This window comes from Nymphaea colorata, chromosome 1 (assembly GCF_008831285.2).
Source record: "Nymphaea colorata isolate Beijing-Zhang1983 chromosome 1, ASM883128v2, whole genome shotgun sequence".
In the NCBI taxonomy this organism is placed as follows: Eukaryota; Viridiplantae; Streptophyta; class Magnoliopsida; order Nymphaeales; family Nymphaeaceae; genus Nymphaea; species Nymphaea colorata.
Genome location: NC_045138.2, coordinates 38,851,306 through 38,869,857, shown reverse-complemented (window position 1 = coordinate 38,869,857; position 18,552 = coordinate 38,851,306). Strand labels below are relative to the sequence as shown.

At 37.7% G+C, this 18,552-nt stretch overlaps 1 protein-coding gene and 1 long non-coding RNA gene across 9 annotated transcripts in view; one reads left to right on the top strand and one right to left on the bottom strand.

Annotated features, from left to right (window-relative positions):
- Positions 1 to 1,901: 1,901 nt before the first annotated feature.
- The window catches only part of LOC116260638 (probable LRR receptor-like serine/threonine-protein kinase At1g07650), a 29,792-nt gene continuing 13,141 nt past the window's right edge, over positions 1,902 to 18,552 (top strand). The window contains exons 1-11 of one of the 7 annotated variants that reach the window (XM_050078377.1): positions 1,902 to 2,312; positions 4,150 to 4,303; positions 4,397 to 4,468; positions 4,612 to 4,680; positions 5,638 to 5,709; positions 5,807 to 5,878; positions 5,975 to 6,046; positions 7,096 to 7,167; positions 7,242 to 7,313; positions 7,399 to 7,470; positions 7,565 to 7,636. In XM_050078377.1, coding sequence (XP_049934334.1) covers positions 2,156 to 2,312; positions 4,150 to 4,303; positions 4,397 to 4,468; positions 4,612 to 4,680; positions 5,638 to 5,709; positions 5,807 to 5,878; positions 5,975 to 6,046; positions 7,096 to 7,167; positions 7,242 to 7,313; positions 7,399 to 7,470; positions 7,565 to 7,636 — 956 coding nt within the window. In that variant the 5' untranslated portion in view covers positions 1,902 to 2,155. The remainder of the gene's footprint in view (positions 2,313 to 4,149; positions 4,304 to 4,396; positions 4,469 to 4,611; positions 4,681 to 5,637; positions 5,710 to 5,806; positions 5,879 to 5,974; positions 6,047 to 7,095; positions 7,168 to 7,241; positions 7,314 to 7,398; positions 7,471 to 7,564; positions 7,637 to 18,552) is intronic. The other 6 variants (XM_050078376.1, XM_050078375.1, XM_050078373.1 and 3 more) reach the window with 6 other exon arrangements.
- Positions 10,946 to 16,853, bottom strand: LOC116260693 (uncharacterized). 2 transcript variants are annotated; one of them, XR_004174156.2, is made up of 4 exons: positions 16,606 to 16,853; positions 16,297 to 16,487; positions 16,073 to 16,189; positions 10,946 to 11,158 (listed from the first exon to the last, which is right to left on the bottom strand). It is a non-coding gene; the product is annotated as an uncharacterized LOC116260693 (long non-coding RNA). The 2 variants fall into 2 exon arrangements; XR_007573623.1 differs by lacking the exon at positions 10,946 to 11,158 and having other exon boundaries at positions 15,417 to 16,189.

Genomic DNA, 18,552 nt, shown 5'->3' with positions numbered 1-18,552 from the left:
AAACAACCTGAATCAAAGCATTTTCGTATTAAAATAGCTTTATCAATATATTAAGATGTTCACATTTATTTAAAACTATTTTTTAACAAAAAATTAGAGGGTCAGTTTTGTATCCTGACGCTAAGCGTCTAGTTTACACCAATTTCAGGATATAAGCACTTAGATATTCACAAACAATAAAATCACAAGTTCTGATTTCATTAATTATTTAACAAAAAATAATAAATTATTTATCGCGGCAAGCTGCAGACCCGCTGTTCGTCACAAAAGCCAATGATTTTGTTTCCAGTGCACCCTATTTTTGACCGCCGCGAAATCCACAAGTCCATGAGCTTGGGCTTTTGTTGCTGTTTAACTGGTTGAAGATCTTGGTAACGGTAATTTCTTCTTAAGTTCCATATTTCGATTGACTTGGCAAGTGCTAAGATTTTGGCCGACATGGATTCTATGAAAATGTCAAAGAGGATGTGCCAGACATAGTCATGACCAGAAGGATATTTTAGTGGCTAGTAAGGGTCCCTTTGTAGCTCCATATATTTTTTATATTACAATTTCTTCAATTTAATCGCACTTTTGACTTGATAGAAAGAAAAATCCTCCATGTTTTATAATGTTTTCAGGAACCATTAATTAATTAATTAATTACAATGAAAATCTATAAGCAGAGCTTATTAAAATGCATGTTGGATTTGTTGAAAGAAACAAGTAAACTTGGTGTAAACCCGAACTCCAATATGAGCAATTCCTTGTGCGTTCGATTGTGGCCAACTCAAGGGTATTAGATGTCTGGTTTTTATCATTTTTATGCTTTTTTAACGTCGAATATTTTAATTACGTTTAAATTACTTTCAATGTCCTTGGCCGCTGACAAGAGCAAGATTAGGACTGATAAATGATGAGTTAACATTTATTTTTGTAAACATGAACGGTTTAGCCCGAAGAACAAATAATGTGTAGGGATGAGATTTCGGGTGAGCAGAAGGCTAATAATCCCACTATTCGAGTGAATATTTAGATATCAGTAGTGTTCTTTCTTTTGCAGACAAAGAGTTGATGCTACTAAAAATCAAAACAATAACTGACCAATTCTATTCCAACCATTGCACCAACCCTAAATGACAAATAAAGAATGGCGATCAACGGAAGTGCACACCGCTTGACATTTAATGTTGAAAACTTAAAGGAAAAGAGGATGAAGCTTCTCCGGCAGGTGGCAGCCGCCGCCGCCGCCGCCACCACCACCACCGCCATCATTTTTCTACCTGACTTCGGCGGCCTCTCGTCCGATCTCATATTGTCAGCCACCGTCTCAGAGACTTGAAGAGAGCTAGGATAGGAAAGGAGAAAAAAATGTGGAAAAGAACTAGATTTTCAAGAAAATGAAAAAGAAAACGGTCAATGTATCCAATTGAAATAGGATATATATTTTATCATACCATTTCTTTGGATATCTAAAATATTAATTCATATTTAGAAAAAAACTATATTATATTTCAGTTAAATTAGAAAATTTGTTAAAATTATAATTCAACCACTAGAGTGTCGTTTCATATATAAACTTCTTGACCAGCAGTCTTAATAGGACATCAATTTTGTCTTTGTCCATTTTCTTATATCCGGTTGAGTCGAACATCGAATCTAAGTTGGATTAAACGATGCTTCGTTCTGTTAAAAGGGAAAAACGAAAAGCACGCAGCCCGTGGCAATGTGGGTCATGCTGCCACGGCAGACGATTGAAAAAGGGGCGCCCCTTCTGTGGATCCCGCAGTTCCTTGGTCAGCCACTGCGTGCTGTGTTCTCCATATCTAAAACCCAAAGGATTTTGTTTTCTACTGCAATAATAAATTCCTTTGCTGCTGCCCTGCTGTACTACCTAACAGGACGTTTAAAGAAGAGAAAAATTTCTGCTGCGATCATCTTCCCCAACTCCTACCCCATAATTGCAGACGCAACCCCAATAAAGAGAATCGGAAATGAAAGTTCACAGAGAGTGAGAAAAAACATGTAGTAGATCCCTTTCTATGGTGATGGCGCCTTCTCCGTGTACTCGTTGAGCCTACTTGGGGAGACCCATTCAAGAGTCCAACTCCCTGCAGGACATTGGGGCAGCGGTAAAACTAGTGTTGGTGATCAAAGAAAGATTAGATCGTCGACTATGAACAACGGCGGCGTGGGTAGTGGTGGTGACGGCGGCCGGCAGCTTCAAGCAACTCCCACCGTCTTCTTCTTCATTGCTTCCGTCTTCATCGCCTTCTTGCTTGCTCCTCGTCCCTGTTCGGCGCTGACGTCTCCAGTTTTGGATCCGAAAGAAGGTACCCACCAATTCCAGATTGACCGGCGGTCCGGCGGCAACCCCACCTCTGTTTTTTTCGTTCTTGTCATCGGTTTCCAAAGATGGGAAGCAGGCTTCCTTTCTTCTCAGTGAACCCAAAACCCCACCGTCTCTCTTACTGATTAATTTCTAGAGTACACGTCAAGAAGCTTACAGGTTCGCTTTAGTTTCCCAAAATGCAGTGAGAAGACCTTCTTCTTCTTCGTAACACAGATGGCTTAATCCGCCATGGTTTCTTATCCCGGCCTGCAAATCAGGTCCCTGCACTTAGCAATCATGGGTGCTAAGATCTGGCGGTACCATCTGGCATGATCGACTCTCTCAAGCACCTCTCCGAACATCGGACACGAGGTTAGATCCGATCCTCCCGCGTTGTCAGTCCCTCCTCAATACGCCCAACCAGAGTTGCTCGAATTGAACGGCATCGGGTCCATATGGAATAAGCTTTAACCAGTCTCCGTTCTTGTCATTATCAAGTTTCATGGAATATCATTGGATTGTTTCCTTTTCTGGACTTCATTGTTACAATTTCAATTTGGGTCGGTACCCAACGGGTGTTCGGATGGAAAACTTAGTTATTATCTCAGACTCAAAGATAAGTTTCTTTTTAAATAGTTCTTGTGGGTGGATGACACATCCAGCATTAAGTCTTTTGGGGTTTGACCAAATCCACTCATCCAAGCTCACCTTAAACCTGGTTTGGTGCGGAATGCCAAACGCCTCCTTACTATATTAAAAATAAAACTGTGAACATTAGAAATAGATTTCTTAAAATTGAATTGGTACCAAGGTTCGAATTTCTGAAATTGAATCCAAAACTCCAAATGAATCGGGTCGTGGATTCACTTTCAGATTCAGTCTCTTAATAGATTCGGATTCATGTGTCTTTACTAAATCAGAAATATTATGTGATGTTGTTAATAATTGAATCTTACCGATTCCATCATGAACATGTTTGTCCACTGTTGAGCAAACAATGAAAAAGATACCTCGAAATGGTCCATGGTTGGATTCTAAATGAGCTCGAGTCAAAGTCAAAGGCCTTTTAATAAGTTGGTCAAGATTCTACAAAAAACTTAGGTTGATCCTTCTGCCCTTCAGCGGGCTTAAGGTTGTTTTATTTAATATGGTTGTTGTCGTATCCTAGATATTCATGTTATTTTATTAAGCGGATGAACAGTGTATTTGACTTTCTGGAAGAGCGTATGTCTTGATATGAGTGAGAGCAAAATCTTTTTCTCTTTGTTACCATTTGGTTGCGTCTTTAGACAGCTACAGCCACTACTCAGTCTCTTGTTCAAGATCATTTCCTTTTTCTTTTCTTTAAGAAGTAAACATCTATTTAAACTCAACAGGAGGAATATAATATCTTGATCTTATTCATATTTTATAAGCTCAGAAAAAAATAAGCAGGTGGTGTGATTATCATGCTGTTAAGGAAATACATATGTGTTCATGACAGTCATTTGTTCTGAGTTCTTTCAAATTTTAAATTCACAAAGGACCCCCGATATTCTACATTCATATGGTATGAAAACTCGTACGTTTTTTAGCAACTTTTTCGTAAAACAAATATACAATGTTATATATGTATGTCTATATATTATCGCGTGAATATGTTCTGTTCTTTGGTTTTTGTGTTATACGGATGCATTTTCTGAAATTTCTGTAAAAGGATATGAAAATATGAAGTAGGTCCAATCGAACTTGCCGAACTAATGTGGGTAGATACATATCCAGCCATGCTGGTTGGCATTTGCGGCGTTTTGTGATCTTCCGTTGAAGAGACTGATTGAATTCATGTGGGGACGTGGCAGTGACTGCCCTCCAGCAGATCGCTAGGACGCTGGGCAAGACGGACTGGAACTTCAGCGTTGATCCCTGCAGCTGGTTCCCTCCTGCTGCATCCAATCCGTCTGTCGGATGTGAATGCCCTCAAAATTCGACCACTTACTGCCACGTTATCAGCATGTAATGCCTGTCGATCTCTTTCTTTTACATATACAATGTGGATTTGTTTAAAGCAGTTTACACGCAAGTAACAGTCAAAGCATCTATACGCAGATTTCTCCGACAACTGGGTCTGGCTGGAACACTTCCAAAGGAACTAACAGAGCTCCCCTTCCTTACTCAGTTGTAAGCCTTTCTCTTCCATTTTGACGAATTACCATCTTCAGTTTTCGTTTGATTATCGATGATGGCTCTAGTTTGTCTTAAGCATCACAATTCTTTTCTTGTATCTTTCTTCTTTTTCGTCTTACTGTATTTGCTGCTACCAGTGATGTCACCGACAATTATTTGAGCGGTACTATACCTACCGAGTGGGGCGCTCTCCGTCTTGTCAATCTGTAAGATTTTCAGCTTTCTCTCGCTCTCTCTCTTTCTCTCTCGCTTAAGAAAAGGTAGTTAACAAATACGCAATCACTGGATCCTCCTGATGAAATTCCGACCAAACTAGACTGGACAGATTAGATTTTTCTTGTCTAGAAAAAAGTAAATGTCAGTTAGCTTTGTCATTAGAAAACAATCTGGACGAGAGTATAAGCGTTTTTTCGATCGCAACACAGTTTAAGAATGTTTCTCATACTCTCTGCCTTCGAGATCCTCTTATGGTCAATGTTGCCATTATTGGAAGTGGTGTCGCTTGTTGGATATCAGCCTATCCCAGTTTTTTATTTAAAAAGCATAAGGACCAGGCCAAAATAATTAAAAAAAAAAAAAACTATTTTAGACCTGTATCGACCCAGTAATTCTTTTGGCAAAGTGGCCGATATGGTACACTATTTGACGATGCTGCTTGTAGCTCTTAAGCATTTCGTATTCGTTTTCTTGTACACACTGAATCTTCAATTATTTTGTTCCATTGAAGTACTCCCGAACAGTTTCTGTGTTTAAAAAGTTGCTTCTGATTTTGTGCACTGTGTACGGCTCCTGTTTAAGGTGGTTTTGTCTATGATTATTTCTTGAAGAACAAAGATATAGTGTTGAACACTGTCAGATCTGTGATTTATAAAGAGTAAGAAGATTTTGGTCGTGAGGTTTTGAAGTTGGGAATCCGAAACAAACATTACAAGCTCGTTAAATAAAATTTGATCGCATCTGTCCTCTAACGCGTTATTTTAACCATGAAGCAGAGGGTAGACCATGGTTTATGAGAACATGCTATGCTAATTAGTACTTTACCATGGTGAAGATCCTAACTCCGTTGTGCATAAAATGATCATGCATAGAACAATTTGGCGAGTTGATTTGTTTTTATTGTTTGTCTCCATTATTCATTTAAGTTTTCTTTTAAATGTCTTCAGAACTCTCTATGGTAACCGCTTATCAGGTCCTATTCCGGCACAACTTGGAGATATGGTCACACTTCAGCAACTGTAGGTTTCAAAGTTATTTTAAGGTTCTGGTGAAGTTGGTAGCATAAAATGTTAAAACTCCACTTTGTTTGGCACTTTATTTGATTTGGGCCTGCAGAACACTTGAAGCAAATCAATTTTCTGGAGAAATACCCCCACATATTGGAAATCTGAGCAATTTACAAAGATTGTAAGATTACTGTTGGTAGATTCCATCCGGAAATCTTTTTTTTTTTTTTTGGCCTTTACTATGCCTCACCATTAAGTGGTTAAAATTTGGATGCAGGGTCCTCAGTTCAAATAATTTTACAGGAGAATTGCCCCAAACTTTGGCAAAATTGACAAACATGACTGACTTGTACGATACTTTCTTTCCCTTCTACTAATTGATCAGTTATTTTCGAGTAAAATAATCATCCCACTTCCGCTCTTTATACTTCCAGTGTGAATAGACTGAGAAGACAAAGCTTACCTAATTGAGATGAAGTAAACTAGGTATTGCAGAAGGAATTAACAAGTGCTCCAAATTGCACCAAGGTATGTACAGATGGTCAGTAAGAATCCTTCTACAGGCCCTACTGTTTCCTTGTTGAGGTGAAGTGGATAAGGAAAATGTAATAAGATCAACAATCATTCTTTTTCCACAAATGCAATAATCAATTATGATTTTCCAAGTTCTAACTAAAATTCTGCAAATTTGAAGAACCATTGGACCCATTATCGCGTTGAATATAAACAGACGATTTATATGTGTGAGTATGAGACTATTTTGTCTGTGTGCATTTATCTATTCTCCCATCCATTGCATGATTATGTGATGAATGTGGAAATTTAAGTGAAGATATGATATAAAATGATTTCAGTTTGCATTTTAAACATTTGGGCAAGCCACATCTGTATCTGTTAGGCAAGTCATCACATAAAAAACTCACGTACGAGCTGAGGTATATGGATATTCACATCGTTAATGCACTCGAGCATGTAAATAATTATCTTTTATTCAAGCATATTGTTCTTGTTAACAAGCTAATCCAACCAGGCCTAGTACTGTGACTAGCCTAAGTGGATCCCAATTGATAAAGTTGCCAGTGCTTCATAACTTTTATTGTTGTGGAAGAAGATATCACAGTTGATTCTGGCTTAGGTGGATGCAGCATGCGCAAATTGTTCCTACCTGGACCGATAAAAATACTTGCTTTAAACGATAAGGAACCTTTTGGATATGTTTCCATCTCGAAAATTATATCATGAATTTTGGTTTTTCTTTTACAAATCATGATGTATGTAATATAAAGTTTCATCATGGAAAATTCAATTAACCAAGCAATATGGCAAATTTGATTAATTATGGAACTCATAATTGCTGAGAAAAACAAAGAAATTAACTAAAAGTTGTTTGAACTGCAGTAGGATAAGTGGCACTGGGTTGTCTGGGCAGCTGCCGGACTTTATTGTGATCTGGACACAACAGGAAAGATTGTAAGTTTTATCAGCTTCATCAGGAACTACTGGCGCTTCTTCGATAATTATTTTCTGATATGATTTTGTCTCAGAGAAATCCAGGGCAAAAATCTGGTGGGTCCAATTCCAGATGGCATCAGCAAATTGGAAAATCTAGAGCAGCTGTACATTTCCTTATAAACTTACTCAATATTTAGTTGATGTAATTTTGTCACAATATTTACAATTTTGGAATCCCACCAATTATAGGAGGATCAGCGACATACTTGGAACAAGTTCAAAATTCCTTGATTTGAGCAGACAAAACCGCTTATCACGCTTGTGAGCTTAATTCCAACATTGTCTCTCATGTTATGGATCTACAGTTTCTACATGTCAAGGGACTCAGCTAAGAGATTGTGATTATATGGTTTAGGATATTGAGGAACTGCTTGCTATTTGGTCAAATCCCTGATTATATTGGTCAATTCAAGGCCTTGAGAATACTGTAAGTGAATGACTAGTAAAGGAAGTGAACTAAACTGAAGGTTCTCAGTAGAATATCCCCTGCTGTTCCTTGCATAGCTTACTTGGCTTTTGTTTCCTTGCAGGGATCTAGCTTTAACAACTTGACTGGTGGAATACCAAACTCTTTACAATTCCTTTCCCGGTTACAGTTTGTGTACGTAAACTTATTTCAAGTGATAACGTTTATGGATTCTTTTCTATGTAATAACATAATAGTTAGCAATATTAACATGATAAAATGGTGCATGTTTTTTTATTTTTTGGTGCAGGTATCTGACAAACAATAGCTTATCTGGCCCTGTACCTGGTTGGATACTGGGGACTAGCGTGGAAGTGTATGTGTTTTTTTCTTAATTATTCCATTCTTCTCTTTAGTTTAAAAGCACTTCAAGTCTCCATGTCTTTCTAGTCGATGTTTTGGCTTGCCTGCCTCTGAATTAAATATTGACCGACTCATGCCTGAGCTTGAGCTGGTTCCAACCGAAGGCCATCAGATGAAAACTGGTTAAATATGAATAAGATGTCAAAAAACAATCATTAGGAACATGCTATGACAAAAGAAGGAGCAACTCCAGCAATTGCCTGTAAATGAATATCTTATGACTGAAATGCACTGAACGGTTACTTTACCTACGAATATGGAAATTCACACTGTGCAGTGCTCTCATCCACCCATCAGTTACTATTTCTTTGACTTCCATTTAAAATTTTGCTTTATGTCCGTTAAATTGAAATTTCTAAACACAAATTTTTTCTCTCCTGTCTTGCTTTAGATCTGGTGTTTCTTTCATATTGATGTTTCCAATGTTGTGTAGGGATTTGTCATACAACTTCACAGACATTACTTCTGATTCATCACTTAATTGTATGGGTGGGAAAACGTAAGCCCCGCTGCTCAGCTTATATTTATGCTTCTCCATGATTCAGCTTTCTACGACTTTTACATTTCTCTACATTCTGTCATGTTTCCAACTGACATTTCAATTATCAATCTTCAGCAATTTAGTTGAGAGCTTCCCAGAAGTACTGAAAAATGAGTAAGCCTTCTTTTTACATTTTGATTTTCTGGCTTGTGTTATCAATTTTCTAGACTGTTTGCTGTTACTTATTGTGCCTACAAGCTCAAAACTTTCTATAGCAGTTAATGCCCCTTTCTTGAGGACATTTTTCCATGTTTCATGTTCATGCAGACATATTATACATCCTTGTTTGAGAAAAAATTATCCTTGCAATGCTCGAAAACCAAGACGTAAGCTTCTTCCTTGTTTGTACTTCTTTTGAGCCCAAATCCAGAGTTGTTGCCTCTTTAGCGTTTATCTCACATCATCTGCTTTCCTGTCTTGCAGACTCTTCTTTCCATGTGAAATGTGGGAGCAGTCAATCAGTCACTGTTGGCAACACAACATTTGATGGAGATACTGCAATAGATGGTGGTGCAGCTTTCTATGCAAGTCCTCAAGGAAATTGGGCATTAAGCAGCACTGGAACTATAATGGATAATAATGATGACAGTGATGTATACACTGTCTTCACCAACTCAACACTATCTATGTCAAACCCAGAACTATACAGAACAGCACGCATTTCTCCACTCTCTCTCAAATATTATGGACTATGTCTGTGGAATGGGCCTTACACAGTGAAGCTTTACTTTTCTGAGATAGTTATAACGGATGATAAGAATTATACCAGCTTGGGGAGACGTATATTTGATGTGTATATTCAGGTAAGAAAAATTTGGCTCAGCATTTTCTTGGCGAATAGTTTTAGGACTTAACATTGTATTAATGGAGATGCAGGGGAAGGTAGACTTAAAGGATTTCAATATAAAAAAGGCTGCCAATGGATCTAACAAGGCTACTGTACAAATATTTCAAAGTGTGAATGTAACTGATAACATACTAGAGATTCACTTCTTTTGGGCTGGAAAAGGCACTACAGGAATTCCATATATTGGAGTATATGGTCCTCTTGTGTCAGCTATTTCAGTTGAACCTGGTAACTCTCTTTTATTCAATAAAGGTTCTTTATTTTATGCTTTCTCATGTATTTTCTAGTTCCACCATCTTTTCATATTCCTCCTCCTAGAGAACAGGTAACCAACATGTCAAATATTTCAGAAAGATCTCACCGTCTAGGACAAGAACATTAAGTACATATGTTTTTTCCTGCGCTGATCAAGAATGTGGAACATTGAATTATTTGCCATTTCAAATGAATAACCCTAGTTACTGCATTGTTTAGTTGTCTTTTGTTTGATTACATTGGAGAACATTTTTGCTATCACATGTCGAAAGTTGAAACCATGTTGAGGCATAAATAACTAAGACAAAGCAACCTTAGCTTGGCTTCTTGTACTTAAAAGTTAAAAAGTTTGCTGTATAGGATAAATTACACTGGGAGCAAAGATATAAAACTGCAACTTATGGAATTGATTCTCCCTAGTTCCACGGTGTCACATGAAGTTATAACCGCTGGATATTTGGGTTTGAGAATTTAGTGCTACCTCTAATCAAATCTGCAAGTCATAGACTTTGTGCTATGTTACCCACCAAAACCATCAATGCTATTTACTTACTCGTAGAATACAATATATCTACGTCAACGCTCATATCAGTATTCAACTTAACAGATTAACATTTGCTACATCAATTTACAGAGATAAGAACAAAAAAAGTCCGTCTTTTATCACACCAAACATTAGAAAAACGTCGACCAACCTCAAGCACCCAAAATTAGAACCAGATTTCCACTTGGGTACAAAGATAATTCTCATCATCAGAAAACACACTCATAAATCGTTTAAGAAGTTGCATCATTCAAAAAATTGGGGAAGTCTTCTCAACTTCCTTCCATCTCAAAACCCGGACTTATCCTCTCCCTTCAGTCCAGGGAATCCTTGGTACCCTAAACGAACCGAAAGCATTGCCGAGACAGCCTTGAACTTTGTCCTTAGAGCATCCATCAGATCCTCAACCCCTTCATTTTCGGGCTCCAGAATTGGGTATCGCTCGATCAGTTCCGCCATTTGTTTCACGTTCCGCTGGACTCTAGCAGAGAAACCAGCTGGGCAGATCTCAAACGCTGCCTTCCACACTTCCACGCACCCCTTGTAGAAACCCAACTCTTCCCCGACCTCGAATCCAACCTTCAAACCCACCTCCCTTCCTTCTTCCTTGCCGGAGACCAATCCGTCGTTGTAGCCTTCGTTGTAACCTTCCTGGAGGTGGCGTTCCTCGAGGTTTAGGGAGGATTCGAAGATGTCCTCGATGGCCGACGATGCCATGGCACTGGCAGGAGAGAGAGAGAGAGAGAGCGATGAACCCTCTACTTTCGAGACTGTCGGATGAGGAAAGGATTGAGGTCCATTGATCGAAAGCAAGTAGATCCGATATCTGACTTACGCTGTTCGGTTGCGTCCTTTAAGCCCAAACAGGGCTATTGATGTGTAATTAGCAAAGACTTTCTGATATGCGTTTCGTTTCAGAATGTAAATTTTTCGCTGCAAAGATAAACAGATGGAGAGGTATTAGAGTACACAAAAAAGATTTGCCAAAGTGGATTAACATGTATAAGGGAAATTTCTCTTTCTGAGGTTACCTTTTACTTATAATTTCAAAAAGAACTATATTTTTGTGCTTTTCTTAATAAGGACCAAGCAATCCATTCCTCACTCTCTAAGCCTCAAAGATGCTTTCCTTGCATGGCACACGATCGCCTACTTTAATTTGTTTTTAAAGTAATGGTGTTTAACAATCAAACATTTCTAAGGTAAGTTTCCTTTTTTTCATGGTGCTAAGAATTTTTTGTTGTAGGAACCAACAGGAGCCGAAATAAAAATTTTCAACAATTTATATATATATATATATATATATTAAAAAATTTTAGATTTATACATAAATTTTTAAAGTTTTTCAAATTTGAAGGTGGCCAAGGCCCATGTCGCCATCCTCCCTTCGCCCCTGGGCTCTTGAGTCATAAGTCTAAGTCTGATATGGGCATCCCATGCAATTTTTGAGTCATTATAATGTGATTATGAGCCTTTCCAATGAAAATTTTCAAGGGGCCATACCAGCCCCATGTATCTCCACTCCACCATTGCTTATTACCAGTATAAATGAAGACATTTTAAAGTTTTCCATTTTTTATTGATGATGTTATTGTTTCCTTTTTTTCGTAATATTTTTCAATAACATTTCACCTACCAGAAGTTTTCTCAAGGTCAAAATGATCAGCTTAGTTGTCCTGTGATTTTTCCACCCCTAGAAAATTTCCCAAATTCTGTCAGTGCGAGGATAAAATTGAAGAGTGTTAAACCAAATATCAAACAGCACCCAACCTCATTAAATCTCTCTCTCAGATTTTATATATATATATATATATATATATATATATATATATATATATATATATATATATATATATATATATATATATATATATATATATATATATATCCTTGAGCTCCATCCAATCAAACACCACTCAATGCATTCCATGGCGCAGCATGCTGTGAAATGTTGGAGGATTTCTCCATCCAAATCCAAACAAAGAAATCCATAAGTTTTATATATATATATACATACATAAAGGAAAACTGTTAAAGGAGGGATGTACAGGATTTGGGTTTCTTGTAGTGTATGTTTTTCTTCTTTTTTAATATATAACAAAGTCAAGCAGTTTGGTTGCAGCTTTTCTGTAAAAATGGTTTAGCGTTTACTTCCAATTTTCGAAGATTCATCGTTCACCCAATAAAAGAATGCAATTTATGACTACATAAAACTTTGCTTGGTCAAACAACGGGAAGAGGGTCCTGGAATGGAAGGAGTAAATGGCGGTGTGGGGAGCCTTATTTTGCGCATTGCATCCAAGCAGGTTAAGGTAGGTGTGCATCTATTATGAGAAAAATTTAATTGGGAGGCAGCATTTTGTTTTAGTTTCAAAAAAGCATCCCTGCGCTTTTGTTATTTCTGTTATCTCTGATTCCTTGTCTTTGCAATCATGTAAGTTGCAGAACTCCACTGTACACATGCCTTTCTGATCCAATTGAAAAGGAAATTATGTGATCTGAATTTTGAATCACTGGACTTCTGTCTTTGTCTTATTTATAAGGAAAATATTGTATACATTTTCTCTTTTTTGGCTGCATTATACAAGGATTGGAATAAAATGGAGACCATATTAAACTGATTATCTATAAGCATTATCATTCCTTTGTACTATAATTTTTATGCCAAAGTTCATCTGTTTTTTGGGTGCAAGATCTTTTAACTCCTGTAAGGTTTTCTGTTTTGTTTTTTTTTTTCTTTTCTTTTGTTGTGCTTTTAAGCAGAGATACTTAATGTTTCGTTGCATAAGTGCTCCATGAATCTGGATTCGTATGTTCTAGTATTTCATGAATTTATCCTAATCTTTGAGACAAATTCAGAGAACACTGTGTTAGTGTTTTTGTTGACAAACACCCTCTTACAAATGTAATATGACATCTTTCTAAATTGGTGGAGTTTTATGGACAAATTTACATGTCAAGAGCTTACCTTCACCCTACTTGGATATCATGAGCTAGAGCTGCTACTCGCTAACAAAGATTTTCAGCCATTTTGGAGGTGTCTTCGATAATCTTGGGAAATGTCAATGCAACTACGGGTGTGAATTAGAAAATAGATCCACCCGTAACCAAAGATCATGTAGTGGGTTTGATTATTTCCTAGAAAATGCAACTTGAAGGAGATTCACAGACAAGGAGAATGCTTTCATCTTACCATATAATGGAAAGATGAGGGGAGGGAATGAGGTCCTATGCATCCGGGGCCTCCGAATGTCCCTAACCAGGCCTCCCTTTTCATCTGATTTTGGTCATTCGATCGATGCACGATCAATAGTGGAAGCACGATCCATGGTGGCGCACCCGCCACCGGGGAAAGGATACTCCAGAGTGGTTGTTCGGTCGGCATGTTTCATTCTTTTCCCCCTGTTCGTTGTCTTGTGTTGGCATATGGAATGCGTTGAAAATTGGTAATCAACAAGAAAAGGATTTACTGTGGTGAGATTACAGTCATGGTGTCTACCATATGTGAACAACTTCCTGCTTCATGAACGCTCTGCTGTTTCCTTCGGTTCTTTCTTGTTCAGAGTGGCGTTAGAAGTGTGTCTGTGCAGTGAAGAAGAGGGGAAGGGACGTAAATGTAGTGTTGGAGCTAGATTCTAGGGGCAGAGATGGTTGTAACTTATAAACGAAAAGGAGGTAGCCTTGTCCTTGGATTTGAGTGGACCGACCTGAGCTATGCTGACCCTCAAAGTCCGAAAACCTCGGTTCACCAATTTCTTTTATATAGTTGCTTATTTCAGGTGGAGATAGCAAAGAAGAATGATGCTGTATGGTAAGATTTAGTTTAGGTCACCAATAAAACCTGTTTGCCGTGATTCTCTTATAGGGAACCTATGGTGTGCCTCATTCAAATCAGAGCAGCTTGGATGCACTCAAACGCATGTGACATCTTTGTTTCTTCGATGTAAAGGAGAATGAAACTCAGGAATGTTTAAGTCCACCATATTTCCAGAAACTTCATTCTTTAAAAGGAGGTCCAGTAGCTCAGTCTAGACTCTATATAATTTAGGACTCTCCTTCTCCTGCAGCCACTTGACTTTTCTGCCTATGTATACACACCCACTTAATTTTTTTTCTCATTGAAATGGTTGGCTGTCATTATATTTTTTCATGTTCATATTTGTTTTGTGTTTTTTTATTGCAGTAGTTTGAACTTTATATTACGAAGATATTCATGAAATACTTTACTTGACATCTGTTTCAGTTATGTAGTTTCTTCACATGTATTGTTATCAGTAGTTCAACGACACTTACTTGTTCCTCTACCTCAATTTAGGGAACGACTCAAGGACCAGCTTTTTCTCTCACCTATTTCTGCTGGTGTGCCATCTGTGATCTTACTGGAGACTGTTGCTAGCTTGATCGAGTACAAACTTCCCTGGGTCTGCACAGTAGTTCAATTTTTTTCTGAACAAAACGCCTTTAGCTTATTGACGGACATTCTTCTGACTGGGCTGGTATGCACTTCTCTGGAGTGTTATTGACCTTAATCTGTTCATCATTGAATTTCTTTCTTACCCTTATTATATTTCTTTCATGTTTGTCGATTTTGATTTTCTCTTTTTGGTTGTCTGGGGACTGAAAATTTGCCATATAGTTCATCTCCAGTTAACCTTTCTTTGCCAACCATGAGATGCAATGCTGGTTACCATGACTCCACTTGATGCCTTTTTACTCTTTGGCTCTCCAATGTGAATCCCAAACAGCAAATAGGAAGTGAGTACTGATATGAAACTAGTATTGTTTTGTTCATGTTTGCTACTTCGTTAGATATTTGTTATATTTAGTTGCATTCTTGGCTAATATGAAACTAGTATTGTTTTGTTCTAATTTTTGGCAAAGAAGAAGGAATGTTGATTACTTTTCATGGAGAAAATTTTCATGCTATGGTTAAGTCAAGGGAAATAAATTGGGTTTATTTTTCATAGATTGGAATGAAGAACTGAATAACACAAATTGGGTTAGCAAACCCTATAAGACTGAAAACTTCCACGCATGACTGATTGCATACTTTTCTCTATAATTTTTGTAAATCTGAAAAAATGTTTCCTTATTATCAAACTAAGAATTAATTTTCTAGAAATCTGGAAATATATTTCTTTTTCGTCAAACATAGAAATATATTTCTCAGTCAATCACACACACACCAAAATTGGAATCGGAAAGATTTTTCCCATTCATTTTTTCCAGGAAATATATTTCTGGTAATATATTTCCAATTCCACATTTTCAGGCCATCAAACAGCCCCTTAAGTCGGAGATAAGATTTTCCTGCTTCAAACTTTTCCAACAAAACTTCTTAATTTATAAATAAAGTTCAAGGTTCTGCTGAAATACAAATCAGACTTGATGAGCTGACGGGTTCTGATTGATGCTGCTGATGGCAGAAAACACGTAAGATCTTAACAGAGAAGATAGCTCAGCTGAACTCTGCAATTGATGAGGTTTCATCTCAGCTTAGAGCTATGACACGACAAATGGTGCAGCAACAGCTTCTGATGAAGTTGAAGCTGCTATATGATCACGATATTCGTTACAAGACAAGAAGAGGCATCAACATCAACTACTGTCATGCTTCTTAATGAATGCTTCTGATGAACACAGATTCAGATAAAATGAAGGCAAGTCTGCAGAACCGTGTGAAATAGGCGGCAGAAAACAAAACAACAAAAAGAAGCGAACAGATAAAAGGAAGGCAAGTCACGCACGCACGGACAGGAAACCAGAAAACAAAAAGAACAAAGATGGCAGAGCTAAATTTCTGGAAAATCAACCAAAAATTTTAAAGGGGGAGAGAAGCGAACTGACCTTGGTGAAGGTATGGGAGAATGAGAGAAGATGAAAAATAGGTGACGGAGCAGGAGGAGCAGGGGAGGGAAAAGCAATCTCCTGAGTTGTTCTTCTTCGTCTGTCAATCGACCCCAACTGCATCAACGACAACAAAATCAGGCTATCTTCAACAACAGCAAAATCAAGATTTCTACCCCACACACGAGGGAGGGGGGAGGGAAGGAGCAGCGGGTGGGACTCACCACATAGAGGCTTATAAAGAAACAAGCGGACACCGGTGCAGACGAAATTTCTTGGGGACGCAGATTTCAAGTCTTCTCTTGACTCGGAAGCCTTGCGATGGATTTTCAGGCCACGCCCTATGTTTCCTTTCGACGTACAGGCCTCTATCCGCTCGCTTAGGAGGCGCAAGGAGGAGAATCAAGAATGTATCCTGAAAGCAGAGGGACCGTCGAACGCCTTCACTCGTATAGAATCTCAAGGGTTGCCAAATGAAAAGGCAGAAAACAGAGTGGAAGAAAAGGGGAAAGAACTAAACAAGGGGGACTCACCGTGATGGTCTGCAGCAAAATCAAGCGTTCACGCACAGGTAGGGAGGGACTCGGGAGGGAGCGACACGGCGCAGGGAGGCAGACAAGGGAGGCAGCGAGAGAGAGAGATGAGGGTGAGTGGCAGGAGAGTGAGAGTGCGTGGGACGACGAGGACGCAGCGGCTGTGGCTGGGTGAAGAACTCGCGGCAGGGAAGAGGCAACGCGAGCTGCGAGCGCTAGGCCCGGGCAACGGTCAGAAAAAAAAATTTGGAAAGATATTTTTATAGCAAACGTCCCTAACTGGTGCACGGTGCGTGTTTTATTAAAAAAGCTCGGCTGGAGCTTGAGTTCATTTGCTTTAGCTCAACTCAGGGTTAAAAAAACTCTAACTAGATTCGATTAAGCTCAATTTAAAGTTAAAAAATTTAAACTCAACTCGATTAAGCTAGAAGACCCATCCCATTTATCAAACGATATGATCTGGAGTCAAAGTTCAAAATAAGTGAGTTTGAACCCAGCCCAAATTAGTTCAACTTGTTGAACATCCTTATAAGAATTGGCACGAATTTCTCCTTATATCTTTGTTGTGTGTGTGTTTGTATATATATGTATATCAGTGCAGCAAAGATATAAGGAGAAATTGTTAAAAACCAGATGGTTATGAGGGATAAAAAGTAGACGCTTTAATTTTGATGATTGCAATTCAACTTTAATAATAGGTTGATGCAAAACATATATTAAGTTGTTCATTTGTTAGACTTTAATAGTATTTTTATAATAAAAAAATAAATCACCCTCGTAGCATCAACATTTTGATAATAAAAAAAATCTACATTTTTCATAAAAAAACTTGTATCAAAACATTTTTGTATTAAAATAGGTTTATCAATATATTTAAATGTTTATAATTTTATTTTAAATATTTTTTTAACAAAAATTAAAGTTCAGTTTTTTATCCTGACCCTAAGCGTCTGGTTTACACCAATTTCAGGATATAAGCACTTAGATATTCACAAACAATAAAATTAACAAGTTATGGTTTCATTAATTGTTTAACAAAAAAATAGACAAATTATTTATCGTTTTTGTTGCTGTTTAACTGGTTGAAGAGATCTTGGTAACGAATTAAAATCATTTCTTCTTAAGTTCCATATTTCGATTGAATTGGCAAGTGCTAAGATTTTGGCCGACATGGATTCTATGAAAATGTCAAAGAGGATGTGCCAGACATAGTCATGACCAGAAGGATATTTTAGTGGCTAGTAAGGGTCCCTTTGTAGCTCCATATATTTTTTATATTACAATTTCTTCAATTTAATCGCACTTTTGACTTGATAGAAAGAAAAATCCTCCATGTTTTATAATATTTTCAGGAACCATTAATTAATTAATTAATTACAATGAAAATCTATAAGCAGAGCTTATTAAAATGCATGTTGGATTTGTTGAAAGAAACAAGTAAACATGGTGTACACCGCGTGACATTTAATGCTGAAAACTTCAAAGGAAAAGAGGATGAAGCTTCTCCGGCAAGTGGCAGCCGCCGCCGCCGCCGTCACTTCTCTACCTGACTTCGGCGGCCTCTCGTCCGACCTCATATTGTCAACCACCGTCTCAAAGACATGAAGAGAGCTAGGATAGGAAAGGAGCAAAAAATGTGGAAACGAACTAGATTTTCAAGAACAGGAAAAAGAGAACGGTCAATGGATCCAATTGAAATAGGATATATATTTTATCATACCATTTCTTTGGATATCTAAAATATTAATTCATATTTGGAAAAAAACTTTATGTTATATTTTAGTTAAATTGGAAAAACTGTTAAAAATTTGAAATTATAATTCAACCACTAGAATGTCGTTTCTTATGTAAACTTTTTGATCAGCAGTCTTAATAGGATATCAATTTCGTCTTTGTCCATTTTTCTTCTATGTGGTTGAGTCGAACATCGAATCTAAGTTGGATTAA